This window comes from Vipera ursinii (assembly GCF_947247035.1).
Source record: "Vipera ursinii genome assembly, chromosome: 2".
In the NCBI taxonomy this organism is placed as follows: Eukaryota; Metazoa; Chordata; class Lepidosauria; order Squamata; family Viperidae; genus Vipera; species Vipera ursinii.
In genome coordinates this window covers 60,201,156-60,226,671 of record NC_139513.1, presented here as the reverse complement: position 1 = coordinate 60,226,671, position 25,516 = coordinate 60,201,156, and the positions used below count along the sequence as shown (strand labels likewise).

Here is a 25,516-nt window from a genome sequence, read left to right as displayed (position 1 = left end):
AGTGAATTTAGCTTCCCCATTAACTCTGCTTGTCAGAAGGTTGCAAAAGGTGATCATGTGACCCCAGGACACTTCAACTGTCATACATACACACCAGTTGCCAAGTGTCTGAATTTTGATCACATGACAACACAGTGGCTGCAATGATCTTGTGTGAAAAACAGTCATAGGTCCCTTTTTCAGAGCCGTTGTAATTTTGAACGGTCACTAAACAAATGGTATATGGCAAGGACTACTGTAGCTAGGACTGTTTGCAAGATCATCTGGGATTATTTTGAGGATGATTAAATACAGGTTGTCCGTGATTTACAACCACAATTGAACCCAAGATTTCTGTTAAGTGAGACATTTGTTAAGTGAATTTTGCCCTATTTATGACTTTTCTTGTCTCAGTTATTAGGTGAATCACTGCAGTTGGTAAGTTAGTAACCCGGTTGTTAAGTGAATCTGGCTTCCCCATTGACTTTGCTTGTCAGAATGGTGCAAAGGATAATCTCATGGCATTGGGACATAGCAATGGTGATAAGTAGGAACCAGTTGCCAAGCATCTGAATTTCAATCACATGATCATGGGAATACTGCAAAGGTCATATCTGTAAAAAATGGTCATAAGTCACTTTTTTCAGTGCCATTGTAAAACTGGTCACTTAATGAATTTGTAAGTCGAAGACTACTTGTAATAGATAGGGTTTGTTTTGGAATGATTTTTACTACCTGTGGGCCATACTCATCCCTTGTTATCTCAAAACTGGATTACCATAACTATCTATTTAGCAATGTCTTTAAATATTACTCAGAAGCTGGTTCAAAATACAACAGATTGCATGTTGTGAAATAAAAGCCACTTAATACCAATATTCTGGAAGTTATACCAGTTGCCACTGGACAGTCACTTCTCAGCATTAATTAGGATCACAAGCCAGCTAACAATCAAAAGCTCTTGTCCCATAATTCAGTGATAGCTTTGCCCTAAGAACTAAGCAAGCATAATGCAAAAACAAGCAGATCCTGAAACATACAGACCAAATGCTAGGAAAAACAATAGATTGTTATTTAGTTTCCAAATACAATTCAAGTTATTGGTGATGGTGATGACTTACAAAGCTCTATGTGGTTTGGGACAAGGTTCCCAAAGGATCACTGCAAATGCAATCTATCTGTGCTGCTAGGCCAATTTCAGGAATGCTGTAGGTCTCCTCTATGAAAGATTAGTGGGTATGATTGGAAGCTATCTTTCTCAGTGGTGTCTCTGCCATTCTGGAACAATCTTCACGAAGACAGCCAGATGTCATCTAATTTCTACACTGAAACAGAAAGCACCTGGCTTTTCTACAAGCAGTTGGAACTGAGTAATATATATATTAATTCTGTCATGAGTGTCATGTTTCTAATGATGGGATTATACGTTTTTTTTATTCATCTATTTTATTTACATGGGCTCCTCAGTCAAGAAAAGATATACAAATTATGTAAGAAAGACGTATTATGAAGTTGCTATTATAGAACGGTGTTGTGGTTGACAAGCACTATATATACAGCATATTACAACCTTCAACAACAAGAAGTTGGAAGGGACCTTGGAGGTCATCTAGTCCAACCCCCTGCTCAGGCAGGAAATCCTATACCATTTCAGACAAATGGCTATATTAGAGATGTCCCAGGAGTTTAAACAAAAATTTAAGAAACTTCAAAACCACAAACCAATTGCAGTCTTGTTAACCAAAGAATCATCTTAAACAATTTCATAGTACACAAATATCTACATTCCCCATATTGGCACAACTTTCCAAATCTTGTGTAATTCATTAAATCTAGTTCTTTTTTAAGTGTCATTTTTGAAGTTTTAAACCAATGTGGAAGAAATCTCACAAATATCGAAGTGAATAACTAATAGCACAATCCTGAAAAATAATAAAAAGTAACGTAGGCAGAATTCCTAAAGCACAGCATGAAAGAGACAAATTATCTTTGTTCAACCCAAATATGCATATATCTTTTTAGAAGCAGTGCTTACGTTAAGCAATACCATGTCTACTCCTATCACTCTCTAATAGTTTGGTATCTTTACTATAACTTTTATTAGAAAAGGGGGCTCATACTGAAAACATGAATAAATAGACTATGGGTAGTAAGGTTGAAAATATCTCTCATATCAAGGAGAATTGTGATCACAATGTCTTATCACAGGTATTTATGAAAGTTTACTTCCAGCAAAAATTAAAAGAAAAAAAATCTGCAAAGTAAGAAAAAAAAATCTGGAGGCTGCCAATGGTGGTGACCTTTGACTAAATTGATGAGCCTGAATCTTGCATTTGCCAAGTAATGAAGTATATTACTATGAAAACGGGGTCCTGGAGAAAGACCTTTAGTTTTTCATATCAGCAACTGGAGATTCAGATGGATAACTTGAAAAGGAGGCAAAAAAGTGAAGTGCATTGACCTATAAAAATACACCAAAGAGCTATTAAAACATTAGATGATTGTGGGGAGAAATACCTTGCTCTCCAGAACAGCAAGCAAAAGGGAACACAGTTTCATTTTTAAGACACAGGCCTCACAACAGCCACAAAATCTTACAAATCCTCTTTAATACTGTTGGTGATATAACTAGGATAATTTCAAACTTTTGGAATTTGGCACATATTTAGAGGAACGTTTTAACATAATCTAAAAGTTCTATCATATTGTCAATAGCTGCCTAATAAGGCTACCTTTTCAATGAACTCTTGGAACATATTCTATGGATACCTATTTGCAAAATTATTTTGCCATATCAACATGGTGTGATTCCTATGTGAATTTATGCTTACAAAGTAAAATTATTACCAAGTGTGCTGAAAAATCAAAATTGGTTGAAGTACAATTTTGAACTTTAATCAAAGTGTAGAATAAAGTAAATTCTGTCAGTACAAGAAATTTTAAACAGTTAATGTAATAATGTAAAACTATTTAATAACATAAGGTGAAGAAACTATTTTTTAAAGAAAAGAAAGGTAAAAAACCCAAAGCCACACTGAGTGATATCAAACATTGAATGAAGTGGCTTCTACTCTTCCACAGCTTTTCTTCCCTATAGTCTCTTTCCCTTCACATTCTGTTCCAGAGGGCGTATTTCATTCAGGATGCAGGAAGATAAATCCATTTCAGTTACTAACTCCATTTTACTCAAAAACACACTATTTGAATAGTACCAACTGCATTTAATATAAACTCTTTTTAAACAGTATTTGTCAGAAAATTATAGGCTGACAAGTTTTAAAATTTTAATTGTCAAGTCACTTCTTTTTCTCCTTTTTTAAAACCTCCAAAATAAGGTAGTAATGAATGGAAAAGAACTTATAACAAGTATTACTGTGATCAGATTATAGGAAGGGAATAACCTGGACTTTAATTTTATTTGGGATATTTTTAATGAAATACCACTTAAAAATGCTCACTGATTTAAGAGTTTTTTTATTTTAATTTTAAAAAGATACCTATACTTTGTCCATTATTACAGTTATCAGAAATTCAACATCATAGATAACAATTTTTGTCAGTCATCAACTTTAGATTTACTTCGTATTGTAATCAATTCTGAAAACACATTTCTATTGAAATTGAAAGGCAGAATTCATTATGGTACAGTTCTTACAGCCACAACATAAGAGATGCTGTAACAAAAGCACTTAATACATAGCAGTCAGTTACAAAGCATACGTAAATGGGTAGTGATTTATTTTTTAAAAAAGAAATCTAACTGGGTAGCACTATAATTATGGTGGAGGAAGTGACATCACACCTGGACAATGGAAGTTTGAAAGGAGAATTCTGCAATCCTGGAGAAGATTTAATTTTTTTACCCAGTAACTGGAACCGAGAAGTCCACAAAAGAAAGTAGCAGCAGCAGCAGATTAAGTGGCTGAAAAAGACAGGCAGTGAATAGAGTTTTATTCTATAACTACTAGAAGAAATACCTCAAAAAGTTCTGCTAGCACAATGAGGATGCTCTGAAGTTCATAAAGGACATAAAAGCACAGCCAAAGAGAAGATCATGTAAAAGAAAATGGTTACAGATTTTTCAAAGAAAAAAAAAACACAAGTATGCTGATGTTTAAGCTCATTAGATGATTTTAAAATGAATGTCACGTTTTAATAAGGTTACTGAGAATATAGCCAAAATTGTTAAGTCTAAAATGTAAAACAGGAAAGCAAACTACAACAAATGTGGTTTAAGAACAATGAGAAACAAATTTGATTGCAAACCGCTCATTTGAGTTGAACTCCCCAAAGATTATATTTATGTAAGGTTTAATATATTTAATCACTGCACCAATACCAAATATTATTTTGTTTCTGTTTCAAAAAAATCATTATGTCTTCTTGCCTTGACTAGACTATTTGCTAACAGTTTCCTAATTCAATACGCATGTTGACAAGAGTAAGCAACTCTTCTACTCTGCACAAGAGTGGCGGGGGGGGGGGGTTGAGGGAGAAAGGTCAACTAGAAAGTTCTTGATCTCAAACTCTTTAATTAAATTAATTTATTAAATTAAAATCTTTAATTCAAACATGTTGTGTTGTTCTCCTTTTCTGCGAAAATTAATGAGCAAGCATGTTCACAGACAAAAACAGTCATTTTCACTATATTATCTCCTAACAGCATATTTTACATACAACTTCATTCTCTTGTTTTGTATAACTTTCCCTATTTATCCAACTTTTCCTGTCCTGCTTACAAGAAACAGCACGTTATAGTATTCATCTGACTTCATTTTATAGAATTATGCTATAGTTGTATTACTCTAGATAGTGGGCTTCATTTTCTGTAAATCTCTTCATATAAATAATTCTGCATACAAAGCTACAGGTTTGAAAGATTTCTAATTTAATGTTTCATTTTACATTATTTTGTAGAGGGAACATCTTGAGTATGGAAGAAGATACGAAACATAAAATGCCACATCTGCAATGTGAAATGCTGAAGTCTTACAGAAAGATACTTCCTGCTAAGGAATGGAAACATTTGCATTGCCTTCTAAATGCAAATCCACTGGGACATTAATTGACCAGCAGGACTCCCCCAAGAGCCATTTCCAGCAATGACACTATGGAAGAAGAAAATTTACATATATAGGTGTGTAGACATATATATGTATATTTCATCGCAATGCATATACAGTATAGTTCTTTTTTTTCTCAAAGTGTCTAAACAAATGGCATTATGTGCCAGCAACTTAAGCATTAAATTTTTCCAGTAGACGCCTAAATAGACAGATGAGGAAAAAGGCAGTGGTTAAAAAACGGTAACAATGAGAGATCAGCAGAAGAATTGCACAGTGAAGAAATGAGTTTTCATCACTCATTTAAAAATATGGAAGGAGTCAGACATATTTATAGTGGTAAAAGTTTCTAATGAAGCAGCAAGGCGTAAAACACACAAAAAGAATGAATATTTAGTTTACAGAGAATGTAAGTATTAGAGGAACAAAGGCAACAACATAAAAATATGGGTAATAAAGAGGAGCAAAAGAACAAAATCATTGTGAAGTTAACAGAAGCTTAAAAACAATATAAAAAGAAAAGGGAACCAAGAGATTATATTAAGGAAAACTAATATAATACAACCAATGACAAAATGGATTAATTTTAGAACTGAAGATTGAGGATTAAAGGTTACATGCTTGTATAACTTTTATATGATAATCTACATACAGGTTGCATAATTTCATATACAATGTTCTTACTATACAATAAAAATGGAACTTTGAGAAAGCCATAAGTAATTCAACAATAGCAGGAACTGCCATAATCAGTCAAACAAGAGCTGCACTGATTCATATGATCTTATCATGATGGCATGAAAATCAATGCATGCTATTTCATGCTTTTCCAAATCATAGGAGAATGTTGCTAAAAATAGAATGTCATTTGTTCATTACAAAGAACTTCACAGTAATGTTAGAGGACAGACAAATTGCAGCACCAGTTCTATTCATTAATATGTTTTATTTACTTTAGAAATATTTATAGACTTTAGTGTGGAGAAGGATGTGCCAAAAGAAAGCTGGTCAATTTACAGTAGCCCATAAAGTACTGAGTATGGCAAAGTATCCCAAACTCATAGACACTAAGTGTTCAGATCCAGCAAGACCCTTTATAAGCAAATATATATATTCATAAATGCTTCATGATGTTGCTAAATTCAAGTACGGTATGTGTTTTTTCTTTTGTAAATGTAGAAACCCATTATATGTAGCAAATATAGAAAAATATGCCATGCAGTAAAAGTAGTAAGAGTAAAATTATCCAGGTTTGCAAAACAGTAAAATATCTTATTGATCTTGAATGGAAAAATCTGAAGTAATTCAGATATCAGACAATGGCTGTATTCATGGTTCCTTCTGAGCTAGTCCATTCAAACAAGGCTTAGAGATCTGGTTAACACAATATATTAAGTTATAAACTTTGGTTTAGAAACAACAATGGCTGTAGTCACATATGGCACTAAAAACATATAATATTTAATAAGTGTGAATCAAGCCATTTTTTTGATGTTAACACTGTTATAGCATAAAAAAGTGAAAAAATGTTGTTTTTGAGGTATACTAAAACAGGAAAATCTAAAGCTATAATTTTAAAAATCATTTTAATAGCTGTTATATTTTACATAGCTCTCTGCTGTATTGGGTGGAGGACAGAACGGATGGGGTGAGTAAACTTGCTGCCTACATAAGCCAAATATACCATTTATTATTTCTGTCATATGCTGCTTTTATGTTGTTGCTTTTCTTTTAAATTTTGGTTCCATTTTTATTTATGATTTTAACTTTTATTGTTAAACAAACCAAAGAACTTCCATTCTTGGGTGGTATAAAAGTACTGTAAGATAAATGAAACAAATACATATAGCACAATCAATTCTATCAAATATCCCAATCTCAAACTATAATCAGCCTATAAATGGGCAGAAATAGTTATTCATCCATATTTATAACAAAATTCTGATTAAGTAAAATATAAGCATAGTAACCTTGGGAGTATAATTATTGTGGCTTGAAGAATATGTATTTTCAATTTTAATATAATTTATGCATACTTCATTTTATCTTCTTAAAGTGACGAAGTCCAGATTGCATTTAGTTTTCTAAAGTTTCCACTTTTCCTCTTGAAGAACCAATATATAAAAACTCAAGTCCCCATGGTTTAGTTTTTTTAAAAAATATTTTTCTATATTCTCTGTCTACATGATCCCAAGTTTAAAAAAACAATGGAGTGAAACAAATGCTATAAATTCCTTTTAGCATTTTCCTTTTTTGTTAATTTTATAATGGAAAAAAAGAATTTGCTGCAATACTAATACCTTTGTATCAGGCCTTCTCTACAACCTCGTACGCTTTTGCTAGGCAAGTTTCATCTTTGAAAAATACAGCCATCCATAAATGTAAACCTCTAAATCCATATTTAATTATAAATTAAGACCTCTGTGGCATAAAATTCTAATATGACGATACAGGAAATGAGCAGTTACTTTTGCTTATTTACCTTGCTTACATCTATGGGCACAGATTTAACTCATGAAATCAGATGATCTCAAAGTAAAATTGCACCCAGCAAAATAACTGCAAAAGTTAATACTGGGAAGGATACAACTCCCTTAAAACAAACATCTCTCTTTGCTGCTATTAGATTTACTCTACTCCATTTTGTACATCAGAGGAGACATAAACATATATACAAAGCTGTCCATATTTCTTCTAATTGAATCTCTGAATTAATAAATTACTTAGAAATCAAAACATGCTTTTACTCCTTAAATTCATTGACAAAGAGTTAAGAACTTTGTTGCAAAAGGTTTGGCCCACCATCTTGAGACATGGGAACTGGTGTTCTTTTCTGTTCAAAATTACAAAAGAATAAAAGGCAATCGGCTGCTGGATAGTGATTAAAACTTGCTGACTCAATAAGGTATACAAGACAGATATATTAAATCTTGCACGTATTGGATCCCCTTTTCAGTACAATGCATTGTGTGGAATTTCCCAATAAAAGCATTTTATTGGTGCTTTTAATCAGAAAGTAAATTGCCCCATCAATATATAGTAAAATCAAGTTAAGCAACCTGCATGCAGATTTGAAGTATCCTATCTACATATGATGCCATGGCTTATCATGCTTGTGATCTTGTGATGTTGGAGGACTGGTCTAAGACTATTCTATTTCTTCCAAGATTTTTTTTGTTAAGGTTGAATAAATAAAATAAAATAAAATATATTTTTTCAACTTGTGTTGATTGCTTAGGCAACTATAATAAGCACAATTACTTGAAATCAAGTTCACTATAATCAATAGTACTTATTTTCAAGTAAATGTTAACAGAGAATTATTAATAATTAAGATTGGTGTTTCCAATATATCCTATTTAAAAATCATTCTTGAAATGGAAGTTTTCCTCAGGGTACAAATGGCCATTATCCAACATAATAGTATTTAAAAAACTGAAATAAAGAATGAGAGAATCTAAAAGCCATAAAGGGATCTTTAGTTCCTACTACACTTTCTTTCCATAAGTACTTCCTTCACTGTAAAAATATGCCCAGTAGAGAAACTAGAAAATTCTACAAAATCTGAATTAAACTAGCTATATTAGAAATATGCGTATTTTGAAAACTAATTCAGAAAAATTTCTGTACAGTTCACTACTATGCATTAAAGAAATCTATTATTTTTCAAATTACTAAATGAGGATAGGGGGAAAAAGCTGCAGCTGCTTTAAAAAATCTATTAGTTAATGTAAATATGACTCCTATATACTTGCGATTTCTTCAGGTTCACTTAGAAGTCTAGAAAGCAATAGACTTCTTTAATGAGTAGCAGATAGGCGCTAGTCTTCATGCAGGATTCAAAGGACTTTGTCCAAATTATTTGTGAAACACCAGTTTGCTGGTGGTTTTTTTTAATGTTGGTTATAGATAACAGGAAAAATACTTAAAATGTTTTAATCTAACTGAATTAATTTAACTTATCCTTTAGCTGCCAAACCAGATTAGAAGGGAGGCATAACCAGTCAAATCCAGTTCTTCCCAATCCACAGTTGTTCTTTCAAATATCGTAACTCGTGAACTCTGACTCATCAACATACAAGTGCTCTATTTTTAAAGTGTTTGGATCTTCATAAGATAATTTATAGTTACACAAATCTTTTAAATTTTGTATTTTTAAAAATATATGTAGTATACGTGAAAACATTTTTTCAGACTGTTAAATAAAAGGGGAGTAAAAGTGAAAATCAAAAGGTCTAAACATACTGCTGGTTCTATCTAGAATGAGAGAATGAGAACTGAAATGAGAAAAAACAGGGTTTAGAATTTAGTGCATATGTGCCAAAAAAAACCTTAAAGCAAGCAACTGCCGTTTTAATCTGTTATCTCGACGTTAGTACTCTATAAGTCTTTGTCACTTCTTCTAATTAAGTAGACTATTTTTCAGGAAATATCCAAAAATAATAAAAGATGTCTCACATTATGGATTATTTGTATCCTGTTTTTTCCCCCCAAATGAAACTAATTGTATTGAAGTTCTACCTTAAGAGAGGCCAGTGGATGTTCTGGACCAAGTAAACTCCAATGAAATGAAGCCAAATCTTCATCAGGTAGAATGTGATTACCTAAAATATACAATACAATACATACACATATGAATTACATCAATATCTGGAAAATTAAAATATCCTATTTACAGTATTAAAAAACCAGGTCAATGTAACTTTTTAAACTATAGGAATATGAAAGTACCGTATATACTTGAGTATAAGCCGAATTTTTCAGCCCACTTTTTGGGCTGAAAAAATCCACTTCGGCTTATACTCCAGTGAACAAAAAAAAAGAATTTACCGAGGACTTGCGTGCGGCCAAGGCTTCGGTGCTTCCCTCCAGAGGAAGAAGGCGCTGGATGCGGCTGGCTACGCGGGGAAGGGGGAGCGGAAAAGCCGCAAAAACGGTAGGAGAGATGCTGACTGGCGGCGGCCTCGGAGGAGGCGGAGGGGGAGGAGGGAGGGAAGGGTGACCGGGTGGGGGAGAGGGGGTGAGCCAGAAGGAAAAGGGAAACTCATCCCGCAGAGCAGTTGCGAAAAGAGGGAGGAGATAAGCCAGCCCGGTACCTGGATCCGCTTCCTGTGTCTCCTCCGCTCTGCCATGATGTCCCCGTTTTGGTCTCCTGGTGACGTGGGGCTGAGCCGGAAAAGGGGTAGGGGGAGACCGAGGGAGGAAGGAAGAGAGAGAGAGACGGAGCCAGCGTCAGCCAGCGGGCTCACGAGGGGCAGCAACCTCGCGAGAGGCCACGCGCAAGCCATTAGGACGCGCGCGAGCCCTTGGGGAGGCAGGGCGGGAGCGCAGTCTGGCCGCTGGGCTTCCTTTCCCTCTTGTCCGCATCGCTGCAAGGAATTGCGTTGTTTGGGGACGGCGACGCTCGCCCATTCACACGCTGTCCAAATGCTGGTCATTTGCTGCGGGGCTCCCGCTTGGAAGGGAAGGGAAGATTTGTGAGGGGAAGATGTCCTATCGGGGTGGACATAAGGATCCTCCTCCTGAAAAATGTTACCCCAAGTATTCAAGCCAGTCTGTCCCAATAACCTGGGAAGCCTTTCCAAATCCCAGGCTGGTTGTAGTCAAGGTGACCTTCGCGCATCTGGAAGGCACCGAGAGAGTGTTTTTTGTTGAATTGGAGCCATGGGCTAGTCGTGGTTAAGGCACTTGTAGGCGAAGCAAATCACAAAAGCCCCCAAATCCTTCTAAATGCAGCCCACGGGCGAGCTTCCCAAGTTGTTTTAATTTAGTTTGCACGTGGCAATAGAAATAAGCTTTTTTCCTCCTCAGCGGATCGGTGCGGTGAAGAGGCTGGGCTTCCTTGGGGGGGCCTTTCATTCCTGTACAAGGGGGAAGGGGAACTCTCTGCTTTTGTGTGTGTGTGTGTGTGTGTGTGTGTGTGTGTGTGAAGGAGAAGCGGGATACTGGTTGGGTGGAGGAGGCAGTGGCGGCGGCGGACGCAGCACCGGCAGCCTTCCGCTTTTGCCGCTTTTGTGTGTGCGTGTGTGTGTGTGTGTGTGGCCCATCTGCAAAGCTGCCGAGGAAGGAGAAGTGGAGGAGGCAGTGGCGGTGGCGGTGGCAGCACCGGCAGCCTTCCGCTTTTGCCGCTTTTGTGTGTGCGTGTGTGTGTGTGGCCCATCTCCAAAGCTGCCGAGGAAGGAGAAGTGGAGGAGGCAGTGGCGGCGGCCGCAGCACCAGCAGCCTTCCACTTTTGCGTGTGCGTGTGTGTGTGTGGCCCATCTCCAAAGCTGCCGAGGAAGGAGAAGTGGAGGAGGCAGTGGCGGCGGCGGAGGCAGCACCGGCAGCCTTCCGCTTTTGCCGCTTTTGTGTGTGTGTGCGTGTGTGTGTGTGTGGCCCATCTCCAAAGCTGCCGAGGAAGGAGAAGTGGAGGAGGCAGTGGCGGCGGCGGAGGCGGCCGCAGCACCAGCAGCCTTCCGCTTTTGCGTGTGCGTGTGTGTGTGTGGCCCATCTCCAAAGCTGCCAAAGAAGGAGAAGTGGAGGAGGCAGTGGCGGCGGCGGAGGCAGCACCGGCAGCCTTCCGCTTTTGCCGCTTTTGTGTGTGTGTGTGTGTGTGGCCCATCTCCAAAGCTGCCGAGGAAGGAGAAGTGGAGGAGGCAGTGGCGGCGGCGGCGGCAGCACCAGCAGCCTTCCGCTTTTGCCGCTTTTGTGTGTGCGTGGCCCATCTCCAAAGCTGCCGAGGAAGGAGAAGTGGAGGAGGCAGTGGCGGCGGCGGCGGAGGCGGCCGCAGCACTGGCAGCCTTCTGCTTTTGCCGCTTTTGTATGTGCGTGGCCCATCTCCAAAGCTGCCGAGGAAGGAGAAGTGGAGGAGGCAGTGGCGGCGGCGGAGGCAGCACCGGCAGCTTTCCGCTTTTGCTGCTTTTGTGTGTGCGTGTGTGTGTGTGGCCCATCTCCAAAGCTGCCGAGGAAGGAGAAGTGGGGGAGGCAGTGGCGGCGGCGGAGGCAGCACCGGCAGCCTTCCGCTTTTGCTGCTTTTGTGTGTGCGTGTGGAGGAGGCAGTGGCGGCGGCAGCACCAGCAGCCTTCCGCTTTTGCCGCTTTTGTGTGTGCGTGGCCCATCTCCAAAGCTGCCGAGAAAGGAGAAGTGGAGGAGGCAGTGGCGGCGGCGGAGGCAGCACCGGCAGCCTTCCGCTTTTGCTGCTTTTGTGTGTGCGTGTGTGTGTGTGGCCAATCTCCAAAGCTGCCGAGGAAGGAGAAGTGGAGGAGGCAGTGGCGGCGGCCGCAGCACCAGCAGCCTTCCGCTTTTGCCGCTTTTGTGTGTGCGTGTGTGTGTGTGGCCCATCTCCAAAGCTGCCGAGGAAGGAGAAGTGGAGGAGGCAGTGGCGGCGGCCGCAGCACCGGCAGCCTTCCGCTTTTGCCGCTTTTGTGTGTGCGTGTGTGTGTGTGGCCCATCTGCAAAGCTGCCGAGGAAGGAGACACACAAAGACACACAAAAGCGGCAAAAGCGGAAGGCTGCCGGTGCTGCGGCCGCCTCCGCCACTGCCTCCTCCACTTCTCCTTCAGCAGCTTTGCAGATGGGCCACACACACACACACACGCACACACAAAAGCGGCAAAAGCGGAAGGCTGCCGGTGCTGCGGCCGCCTCCGCCGCTGCCTCCTCCACTTCTCCTTCCTCGGCAGCTTTGCAGATAGGCCACACACACACACACACACAAAAGCGGCAAAAGCGGAAGGCTGCCGGTGCTACGGCCGCCTCCGCCGCCGCCACTGCCTTCTCCACCCAACCAGTATCCCGCTTCTCCTTCACACACACACACACACACACAAAAGCAGAGAGTTCCCCTTCCCCCTTGTACAGGAATGAAAGGCCCCCCGAAGGAAGCCCAGCCTCTTCACCGCACCGATCCGCTGAGGAGGAAAAAAGCTTATTTCTATTGCCACATGCAAACTAAATTAAAACAACTTGGGAAGCTCGCCCGTGGGCTGCATTTAGAAGGATTTGGGGGCTTTTGTGATTTGCTTCGCCTACAAGTGCCTTAACCACGACTAGCCCATGGCTCCAATTCAACAAAAAACGCTCTCTCAGTGCCTTCCAGATGCGTGAAGGTCACCCTGACTACAACCAGCCTGGGATTTGGAAAGGCTTCCCAGGTTATTGGGACAGACTGGCTTGAATACTTGGGGTAACATTTTTCAGGAGGAGGATCCTTATGTCCACCCCGATAGGACATCTTCCCCTCACAAATCTTCCCTTCCCTTCCAAGCGGGAGCCCCGCAGCAAATGACCAGCGTTTGGACAGCGTGTGAATGGGCGAGCGTCGCCGTCCCCAAACAACGCAATTCCTTGCAGCGATGCGGACAAGAGGGAAAGGAAGCCCAGCGGCCAGACTGCGCTCCCGCCCTGCCTCCCCAAGGGCTCGCGCGCGTCCTAATGGCTTGCGCATGGCCTCTCGCGAGGTTGCTGCCCCTCGTGAGCCCGCTGGCTGACGCTGGCTCCGTCTCTCTCTCTATCTTCCTTCCTCCCTCCCTCGGTCTCCCCCTCCCCCTTTTCCGGCTCAGCCCCACGTCACCAGGAGACCAAAACGGGGACATCATGGCAGAGCGGAGAATATACTGATAATATATTGTTTTTGTTGACCCTCTTTTCCACATGCCTCAATTAAAGCAATTTTATTGTTATCTACCTGTATTTTTATTTTTGAAATTTACCGTGAGCTGCTGCATTTTCCAGCCTCGGCTTATACTCGAGTCTATAACTTTTTCCAGTTTTTTGGGTAAAATTGGGGGGTCTTGGCTTATACTCGAGTCGGCTTATACTCAAGTATATACGGGTAATTTATTTTAAGTATGTTTATATAGTTAGATGAATCTCCGCATATGCCTTAACTTAAATAAGTGTTTGGAATTACTGAAGCTGGATAGATTAGCTTGAAATTCTACTCCCAAATCATGGAATGCCATTATGCTAATAGACATAATTAATCTATATTTTTTCTAATATCACTTCTAATTCTTGCGGATGTTTATCGGAAAGTAAAATCCCTACCACTGAAGCCTATTTCCAAGTAATAATGTTTAGGAGTTAAGATCTTCAGACATCACTTGCTACATGAACCACTTCAACAAAATGAAACAATTCCTAAGCTACATAATGTAAAAACAGGGGCTCTGTTACAACAAAAACAACAATCATAAAACAAAAATTGAACATCTAAAGATTTTCTATGGTTCACCAAGGCAAAAACTGAATAGTTTTCAGACCATTCCAAGCTATGTAAGCATCTTAGTAGGAAGGAAGAAGGAAACGAGACACACAAGCCTCCCTTCTGCCAATACCTGTACTTCTGGGGTGGTGATATAGCAAAGTCTAAATTATGGTTCTGCATCAGTATAAGAACAGGCAGCACAGCATTCCAATATGTGATCTACCCATACTTCTGGGATTAATGGATAACTTTCTAATACTGCCAATCAGCAAAGATGAAATGCTGATGTTCGACTTTTATGTTAACATCTCAAAAAAATCTATCTGATTAAAACGTGATGATACTCATAGTTCCATTATGTACTATCCTCATGGTATTGTTGTTCTACCATGCAAACAGTGTAGGTTCAGATTGTAAAATATTGAAACCAACTGCAATCTTGTCTTCTTCTCACACTTGTAAGAACTTTTCTGTTAAGAGTTTGGGGTCACTCTAGAAGGCAGAAAGCAATATAGAGATAGACCATCCCATAAAACAGGAAATATAAACATTAGCTAAATGGCTATGAGGTCTATGATGATGATGAAGAAGACAATATACAAGACACTTAAGTTCACTGTCAAAGATGTTCCAGTTTAAGAGAAAACATGTTACTGAATCAGTACTTTCAGTCAAATCAAAACATACTGAAATGCTACTGGTTACTTCCATCAAAGTACTCAGCAATTGTTGGAAAAACAGACAGAACTGATCAACACAGAAATAAGATGGAAGGCAAGCCTTATCAATCATACAAAAATTACACTTTTGTTTAAGCAATACTGTACATTTAGTAGGGATACCGGAGTCACTGATATTTTCAGCTCCAATACAGTATTGCTTTCTTAGTCAGGAAATCCTGTACTAAAACATTTCTCGATCCTCATTTTCTTGTGGAAAACAGCTAAATAAGAAATATATCACTGAGTAATGCTAAATTCAGTAATCCAGATGGCGTCACTATTCCAGGAAAAAGGATATACAGTATCACTGCTGCTATGGAGAGCTCCTAAAGTCAAGAAGAGCTTTACAAACCTTATACTCACTAGATTCACAAAGTAAGCTACGTTGTACGGCTTTTCTACAAATTCCATCTTCTTTGCTAATAGCATCAATCAGTTATCATTCTTGTCTTCATCTATTAAAACACAAAACTGAAGAACTGATCTATTTGAAAGCAATCTTTGTGTATATCTAGTTTTGTGGTGGCTGCTTGCCTTTTCAAACACTAAATCAAAAATTGATTTAAATTGATTTAAGATTTTTCCCTTTATTTTTTTTTGCCAATACCTAACTGGTTACCCAAACAATCTGAACCAGAGTCTGTTAGAGGGTGTATTTGTAGGATGACTCTCTTAGTATGGAGCAAAAAAGACTGTCTTTGTGTTTAGGGTCCATGAGTGCCTTTTTCTCATTTTGTATATGTTTATGTATGTGTTTGAACAATATGTTTTATAAATAAATAAGTTTTTCTAAGCATCATTGATTTCTCTTCTGTGAATTGGCTATTTTCTTGTGATATGTGTGAGACTTGTCCAAATAGAATTTGTCTGTGGTAAGAACATTTAGAGTGTGTTCCTTCTCCTCACAAGGAATATGCAGATCTGACAATAGGCCTTCTCAATGGTGCTTTCTACTTAATGAGATATCCTTCTCCCAGAACTGTATCAGTCCCAACTCTCCTTATATTCCATAAGCAAGTTAAAGCAATTTGGTACACTTTCAGTCTTTCATTGAATCTGGCAATCTGTCATTGCCTGTATCTTTACTTACTGATTTTCACTGGTATGTAATTTGAATTTTGAAGCTTGTGTTACACTATTGTTGCCCAGAATTCATGTTGATTGGGGTGAGTTAACAAATATTGTTAATAAATCAGTCCATCGATGTAGTATAATGGTATGTGGGAATAACCTTTGGGACACAGGGCAAGGGAACAGTCGGATAAAAGGCAGCTTGTCCCACAGCAGGAATGTGAGTAGGGCATGAGACTCAATAAGCACCTTGTCTAGTTTTAGGGCTGTAAAAAGATGGGGTTTTCTCTCACACATGCAATATTCTGTTAATATAACCTTATAATAAAATAGAATTAGCTCATATGGTTGTGTTTCCTGTCTGTATACCTCATAAGGCTGAGAAGTACCTTGAAACTATTATTTAAAATTAGGGTTGCCAACAATAAAATACCTGTTGAAATCTTCAAATAAATTATATGCAAACAAATACATCTTGATTAGCATTATAGCAAGCTAAATCATTATCTCAATTTCTATGTACTATATGTGTACACAAATTTGGTGCTGCAGATACTAGAGTAAGCTTAGTAATTATCTTAGCATTTATATATAGTTGGAATAACCATTCTTTCACTATTTCTGGTCTTATTCAGTTAGATTTTGATTAGAATTAAGCTATTCATATATAGGAATGTAATACTACATTTTACTAAGTGTCTATTCAACAAGAGTGTATTGTAGTGCATAAAATGCTTTAATTTCTAGCTAATTTGGTGGCAGTTACACCTAACTATAAGTTAAACAATATTTCAGTCTGTATGTAAAGCAGCACACTCCTGCCTTTTTTTACTGCAATCAGCACAAAATCCCACACATCTGTAGTTCCTTCTATAGACAACTCCTTCTAAAGATTTCTATTTTAATGGATAGTTTTTATTTTGCTGACATTCCCTATTAATCTTATTTTACTCTAGAATTATTTTATAGGATATTAGAATTTGCTATACACATTCTCCATTTTTAAAAGTACTCAGGACCAAAATTCTAATGATTGCATTTATAAATCTCATCCAATTAAATTAAGAAATTTTAATTGCAGGTAGATTTCATATAACATTCAATTCCTTCATAGTAATGGTTGCATTTATAAATCTCATCCAATTAAATTAAGAAATTTTAATTGCAGGTAGATTTCATATAACATTCAATTTAAGTGATATGAAAATTTTGGTTTGGGCTTGACAATTTTCCAATTAAAGCAGGCTGATTTCCAAATAGCTAAAACACAGATTCAATGGAATTTTTAAGGACATTCACTTTTTATGATTACAAACATACAAGTCTCCCTTTAACAAATTTTCAGGATATACACACACATGTATACACAGACTGTCATGTATTATTTTACCTACCTAAAAGAGCAGCAAAAATAGGAAATCGATTTGGATTCAGGTCCAGTTGCTTGGCAACTTCATGCATCAGGTATTGGCTTGTTGTGAGGCTTTTCCCATTACGGCTCAATTTTAGGGCATGGGCACTGAAATAGTAAGGGATGTTGCACAATGCATAATCTGAATCATATGCAACCAAACCATGAAAGCCTTTTTCTCGGCAAAAACCAATTACTTCTTGATGATGATCTTCGATACTTTGTGCAACCTACACAAAAGAAAAGGGAGATGCAAAAGAATATATTAAAAGTTAGCACACCCATTTGTACATATAAACCAAGTCTACATTAATACCACAAGTTTTAAAAAGTTCATATATAGAATACGAAGTTATAACTTGCTAAACATTATACAATTAAACGAAAAATAATACTCGGGCGCCCTTCAACACCACACTGCTTCATATTCACAATTCCTTTGGATGAAACTAGTAAGCTTGTTTAGAAAGAACTTGTAAGGAAAAACATTACATAGTGATGCTTCATCCAATGCTTTATGACCTGTTCCCCATTAGCAAGTCACAACCTACTTTTTGAGAAAAGCTGCCTTAATAGGTTGATCATATTCCAGCCTACTCTTCTGGTGGTAGAATAATCAATGGCTTTCTGTGGTTGACAGCTTGACCAACTTTTCCTGAAATTCACTTACAATTCTATTTCTACTCATTACAGAATGACCCTGAAACTTGAACTAGGTCAATTTCTATGGAATGAAAGTGATCTATTTTAGATAATTCAAAGCAGAAAAATTGTAAAGGTGTTATGAAGCATTTCCTATTTTTTAAAAAAAACATAATACAATTGTTATACAAAATAATTTAGAGCTAGAAAGGGTAGGGAGGAATTTCTCAAGAAAGGCAAAACCTTAGTTCTCAAAAAGGTTAAAAATATAATGGGTAAGTAAAACTGAAGATGTCTACTTCAGATCCAGAAATACTGGACGGGGGGCTGATAGTAAATATAGCAAAACAAATATTCTCAACTTTGGGGTTTTTTCCTACATTACTCTCATATTTTTTCCTGAAAATATGTGCTTTCAATATTTGTTGCATATATTAAAAATGTAAAGCTTTATTATAGTGGTGGTGATTTTTTTTCTATTTGGCTGCTGGTTTCTCCTTGCCCAGAAAAGGTAAGTTGATTCCATATTTCTCAGAATTCAACTATCTGTAATTCTATTTATTTAGAATTTATCAACATTTAAATTATTTCAAACTAGCTAAAAAACTAACATTAACTTTCTCATAAAAATACATGCTCCACTGTACAGAACACAACTTTAATTAGTATATTTCATACAATTATAAATTAACACAACTTATCTTAAACTCTTTACATTTCAAAAATATGTATTTCATATTTCCATTTTCCTCAAAATGCTGGTCAACTCTGAGTAATAGCATTTTTTTTCTAATTACATTTCTGGAAAATGTTTATACCTAGGTAGCTAGTTAGGATATGATTATGAACATGGATTCATTTAATGATTCCGAGACCCTATTTATCATTTTATCAATTTCCATTCTCTCATGCCATAGGAATTTCAGAATAACCTGACTAAGCATTTAGCAAGAGAAGCTTCCATAAAAATGCCTCAATGTCAGTTGTCCAGCTTTGTGGCAAGCAAACAGGGGGCTTCTCTTGCATTGCTTCTTATTTATGAACTGATTTCCACATTTAGATTCTACAAATTCATTAAAAAAATTAAAACCACCTTTTTCACCAATCTTTTTAAAAAGCTGAATTAATATTTGCAATTTACTGTATTTAACTGTTTATTGTTAAATTTACCCTAGACTGCTAGATGTCTTAAAATGATATATAGGTAGAAAAACAGTATTCTTGCTCAATTGCCCAGAAAAAAGCATGCCAATTTGGTGGTGAGCATCAGAGTAGATACCCACACAATACAACCAATATTGGGGGGAAGAGGGGATGGCCAGTGGTAAATCAAATCTTATGAGCAAATGCTAATTAAAATACCAAAGCAATTGAAAGAATCCAGTATTACATCTTTCCTCAGAGATTTAAGAATTCCAAAATCATGAAAAATAAAGCAAATATATTGTGTACAATATCCTAAATGTTTGGTTCAAAATACCTTTAGAATATTAGGTCTCCCAGATTTGATCCCCTTCAAATATAATAGATTATGTAGGGTCCTTGGGGCTCACTGTGCTTAGTTGCTTGGTTTCATTACCAAACAAGAAAACATCATCAATACTAAAAAATGTTTGCTCTTGTTTTATATACTAGTGGCTTGCCCTGTCAGTATAGGTGGGAGTCGTCTTGTGGTTCCTTGATTAGGCTGTTGTTTACTGTTAGCTTGTTTGCTTGAGTTGATGGTTCCTTGATTGGGGTACTGTTTACTTCTTGATTGTTGGTCTAGTGCAGGGGTCGGCAACCTCGGCTCTTTTATGACTCGTGGACTTCAACTCCCAGAATTCCTGAGCCAGCATAGCTGGCTCAGGAATTCTGGGAGTTGAAGTCCACGAGTCATAAAAGAGCCGAGGTTGCCGACCCCTGGTCTAGTGCTAATCTTGGTTTTAATCTCTGCTGATTGCTGGTGAGGAAGTATTTTCATTTTTTGTTTTCTTTTTGGCTGTTTGATTATCTCTTTTGAACAGCATGTAGATGTTGTTTATCTCTATATGATGGTGGATGGCAGATCTGTAAGGAATATCAGGCTTCCAGGAATTCTCTAGCATTTTTTGAGATTGAGATTGAGATTGGTCTATGATGCTGAGTTTCCAAGAAACTATGGTCCACGAATTGTGAAATTAAGGAGTTTTCATCAGGTCTTCAGACTCCTAGATGGTGTTCATGGATGTCTAAACCAGGGCTTTTCAACTTTTTCACCCATTGTACCACTTTTAGGATATGGCAACATCCGAGTACCACCAGTCACCTAGCAAGGTGTCAAAAACTTGATTACCAAAAAGGGAAAAAGCGATGAAGTGCAGGTAGTCTTCGACTTACAACAGTTTGCTTAGTGACTGTTCAAAGTTACAATGACACTGAAAAAAGTGCCCCCAAGTCACAGCCAAGCAAGACACCTGCCTGCCCTCCTGGTGGCGCTCTTCCTCCTGTCCAAGGTTTTCATTGTTGTGAGCATTTCTGTTGAGGACTGGCAGTGGGGGTGGGGGGATTGTTTGATTTTTATTCCCCCCCTCTGCTGGGTGGGTGTAGCAGGTTTTTGTTACTTCTCATGACCCTGGGACACTGTGACCGTCATAAATATGAATCAGTTGCCAAGCATCTGAATGTAAATCACAAGACCCTGGAGATGCTGCAACATTCCAGCTGATCGGCGCTTCTTCTGTGCTCAGTGGAAGCGCCAGGATCAGCGCCGAGCTCCAGCTGGAGCCTGGCGCTGATCCTGGTGCTTCCACTGAGCCCTGACAGCCCTGCAGCTCCAGCCATCTCTCACTCAGGCTTGTGCAGTGCTACCGCCGGTTCAGCTCATTCCCCTCCCCTGCTACCACTTTTCTAGGATGGTTGCGTACCACCTGCTAGGTGTCAATGTACCACAGGTGGTACCCGTACCACTGGTTGAAAAGCCCTGGCCTAAATAACCAAGCTCAAGAGAACACCAAATACCCCACAGTTCAAACATTCTTTTCTATCAGTAATGGAACATAAAATTCTTATAATCTTCATCAAGTACAAACTTTGGTCAGAATAGATAGGTGACAGAATGTATAATCTGACACATATGGATAAATTGGAGAAAAAGTCCAATAGGTAGTGCTGAGTGTCAAATGACAGAAACACAGCATTTCACTGAAAATTATTTAAAATTGCTTTATGTATTTATAATCTGAAAGGCAGTTACAATGCATGTGTCATGTATTGACATATTAGGTGTTCTGAATAAAACTTCCCTTGATCCTCTTACTATTTAGACTGACAGATATTCTCTGTTGTTTATGCAACTTATTAGAATTATGCACTTGAGATTCCAATATAATGTGAATTATGTTCATTAATCAGACAATAATCCCAGTACATATTATAACATAAACGGTCATCATGATGGAATTTATCTTATATTTTTAATGTTATCTTTAGTATAGTTCACTAGAACTTTATTCCACTAGATGTAATGGTGTTAAGCCAGTTCATATTTAAAGGATTACTGCATAGAAATAAATATCTTATTGCAACTTTCTGTAAATTTAGAGTAAGAAGAACTGTTGCTAATGGATTTAAAAGTTCGCATTACAATATAACATTTGCTTTTATTTCCATTTTACAAGAAAAATTCTTATTAAGTGTTGGAAAGAAAAATGTTTAGGAAAAATTTCAGAACATCAATACTCTTTGAAATCACTGATCCTTTTTCTGCAAATACTACTGAAAAAATGGGTTTCTAGCTGTATTAAATAGAAATGTAAGCCACATCTGATTTAGAGAAATATGATTGCACTTAGCAGCTTTCAGATGAGTAACAAGAACAGAGCAATCTAACTTGTTTGCTATGATGTTACACTTAATGTCTGTCACTTATATAAGCCAATCATTACACCAGATTTGTCGACATGTAGGCTTACTAAATTTCTTACCAGTTACAACGGAAACAAGGGGAGGGACTTCCACTAGCAACTTAGTCTGAAGTATCACAGCCATTCTATAACACAGAATGAATTCTAGGCCTTAAACTGCTAAGTTTCAGTCAGAAAATAATTTAACCCACACTTTAAAAAAGTGTTATGTTTTTAGTTTCACTGAACTTATTAAAAACTAACTTTTGATATCCATGTCTAAAAATATTCTGGGGCTGAGAGTGAGGAGGATCCTTTGTCTCTACAGCTATGGATTTATCTGCCAGAAAGTAGAGCCTCCTAACACCAACTTCCAATTACTAAACTATACATTATCTGTAAAGGTCGCATATTTACTCAACTGAGAATTGACAAAACTCTTCACTTAGGAGAACTAAGAGTTCAAGCAGGATACCTCACCAGTAGATTTATTTTAAGGACAAAATGAAATAAAATGAAATGAAATGCTATTACAACTATTATCATGAGAACAATACTATATAATTATCTAGGGGGGGAAACTTAAGAAAAAATGGAGGAATAACTATGGTCATTGATCAACATGCAATAAAGTCTGTAAATCAAAGCATATTATAAATTTATTCAACCACATATATAATTAATTGTGTTGTTTCACGGTTATAGTAACAATTTAAAACTTAGTATCTTCTACAAAAGTATAATTAAATTATTTACAATGGTTGTATTAGTCTAAAACAAGTTTCCTTGCCTTCTAAATCATACATTAAAAAAGCTTGTTTCTTGTGTGCATTTTCTTGATAAATATCTAATTTCCCATTTATGATTTAAACAAATTATAGAAATAATTCTACTTAAAACAAACAACTGGATAAAAAATAACTGATTCAGAGTGGTTACTACTTTCAAGGGTCATTTTGCTTATTTGAGGGATCAAAACAATGGAATTAAAACACCTGAACCTGTTGTTTTCAAAAAAAGAACACAAAAGACACAATTAAAAAAATTAGAGTGAACCCAGAACAAAAATATAATGATGGATTCCCCCCACCCAACTGGCAATGCAACTCTCACTCCTGGATCAAGTACAATGATCACCAATTATCTTCCTTTATAGTTAAAACTATAGTTTATAGCTGTTAGTATGGGGAAAGAATGGACCTGACCTATACTTAAAAGGTCTGAGGAAAGATGGCAAAAAAACTTGCATTATTAACAAGCCAGAAATCCAAGTTCAGGCACAATGGAACAAGAAAATGATGATTAGTTGAAATGTTTAATCTCAGCAACTCATTAGGGCCTCTTACATTGTGGACGGGAGCCTTTGGATGTTCCAGGTTCCTCTCATCTGATTTTGAAAGCTCTATGTATAAATAGAAAAATCCCTGTACAGATTGAGGACATCAGTTTGCTTACTAAGTCCTCTCCTATGCCAGCTCGGGCACCCTGTACCTCCCTGCCTCTTAGGGAGGACGCAGCGAGACTTACTTATTTTTATTCTGTTCCTGGGAGGGGAGAGTTGTAGCCGACAAACGCAGTACCGTACAGTACTTTCGGGCCAACCTTGGATGATCATTAACGACCAGCGGGAAACACGCTCGATCCCAGGAAATCTCGTCTACCCGCCCAAGGTTCGAAGTCAGCCAGTTTTCGACGACATTTTGCGGATATGGGAAAACAGAACTTCCCTCCCTGCCTCTCTCTGGAATTAGTGAAACCATAACCGGGAGGGAAAAGTCTGCTGCCATCTTTATTAACGCTGCCCCTCTGTCCACCTCAGGGAAGGGAGGGGGGGGGCAACCCAGTAAGGTGCCGAGGCGCTTCCATGAATAGGAAGACGGCAGCTCTGGAGTCGGTCCCCGAGGGGCGTCAGGCTCCTGCTAAAGGGCCCCCACATCAGACGGATGGGGAACCGGATAGTGCGAAGCGAGTAAAAAAGGAGCGAAAAGCAGGGGCAGGGTCAGAACAGGGCTGGAGGGCAGATCGGAGCTGCAAGGGAGGCCTGGTGTCGTGGGGCAGGGCGAGGCACGCAAGGGGACCCCGGGGCAGCTCAGACGGCGAGGGGCAGCCTCTGAGTAGGCCGTTGCTTTCGCTCCCTTACCTTGATGTGGAAGCGGATGAGGGCCAAGCGGATGCAGTGCGCCATGCAGACAGGCGGGAGAAACCAGACCTTGGGCGGCGGGGTGCCCTTGTTTTGGACGTGGCTGACAATCTGTTGGGCGGTCTGGCGCTCGTTGCCTTGCCGCTTCACCCACTCGTGGAGCCGGGCCTTTTCCAGGGCGCCGTTGAAGAAGACGAAGAGCTCGATGTTGCCGTTGAAGCAGGCCTTGGCCAGCGCCGCCAAGTAGCCCAGCATGTGGTTCCATTGCCCGCCGCTCACCCAGTCCGTGTAAAAGCCGCCGTAGAGTCGGTGCAGGCAGTTGTCGGCGTCGATGAGGAGTCGCAGAGGGGTCTGAGGAGGCCTTTGGCGACCACCACCCACCAGACTGCCCCGGGCCAGCTTCTGCAATTCCACCGGCACTACGGCACTGGGGCAGTGTTTCTCGATGTAGTCCTGGAAGCCCTGCACTCCCATGGCGACGGTGGTACCGGGCTGGCTGTTAGCGGGGTCTTAGGTGGCGACGGCGGCGACGGCGCAGGGAAAGAGCTGGCTGAGAAGAGCGTCTTCGGTCCGGACGTGGAGGCGGCAGGAGCAGTTGCGATGGGTAGTGCTGGGCAGAGATGGTGCTGGTGGTCTAATATTATTCAACTAAGTCGTACTGGTTGGTTGGTAGATGGGTGAGCGGGTGCGGGCGGCGGCTGCAGTTACACGGTGGCTCTTCAGGGGGGAGTTGTATGGATTACTGGGGGATTCATGGCTGCTGCGCCCGCCATGTGCTGCTCTCACAGCGCCATGGCTCAGGGGATCCGGGTTATTGCTGCTGTGGCTGCTGCCGCTGCGGCTCCGACTGCCGGGGAAAGGAAGGGAGGGAGGGAAAAGCGAGAGAGCAGGAAGGGAGGGAGGAGGAGGAGGAAGGGAAAGGAGGAAAAGAAGAAGGGGGGGAAGCGGCACAACGTGCAGGAAGCCAGCCCACTAGCCGTCGCGGAACAGGCGGGACTTGGCCCAGAGTGCCCAGGCCGCCACTGCCGCCCGCCAGCTCGCTCTGGCAGCCGAAGGCAGCTGGATGAGGGCCGACGGCCCACGCTGCCACTTCCACCTGGATGGCAGAGCGGGAGGGCAGGCTGGCCGGGCCAGGCCAGCTCCCCCTTCCGTCTCCTCCTCCTCCTCCGCCTCCTCTTCCACCTCCACCACCGCCCTCGACAAAGCCTCGGCTAGCAATCAAAACGGCCCCAGCGCCGCCGCCCTGCAGCTGGGACGCTAGGGCGCATGGCCTGTTGCATAACGCAAGCATGCGCGCGGCCAGGCAGGCGGGAAGAAAGCGGAGAGGAGGATTGGACCAGCCAGGGCGCGCAAGCGGAAATGAGGGAGGGGTAGGTGCGTGAATGGCGGGTGGCTGCGGGGAATGCGAAGGAAGGGGACCTGAGAGCGGCGAGGAGGA

At 39.8% G+C, this 25,516-nt stretch overlaps 1 protein-coding gene across 1 annotated transcript in view; it reads right to left on the bottom strand.

Annotated features, from left to right (window-relative positions):
* The window catches only part of FAM120A (family with sequence similarity 120 member A), an 81,461-nt gene extending 56,343 nt beyond the window's left edge, over positions 1-25,118 (bottom strand). The window contains exons 1-3 of the mRNA XM_083352227.1: positions 24,079-25,118; positions 17,417-17,663; positions 9,564-9,646 (exon numbers count right to left, since the gene is read on the bottom strand). Of these exons, the coding sequence (XP_083208353.1) occupies positions 9,564-9,646; positions 17,417-17,663; positions 24,079-24,552 (804 nt within the window). The 5' untranslated portion in view covers positions 24,553-25,118. The remainder of the gene's footprint in view (positions 1-9,563; positions 9,647-17,416; positions 17,664-24,078) is intronic.
* Between the last annotated feature and the right edge of the window lie 398 nt (positions 25,119-25,516).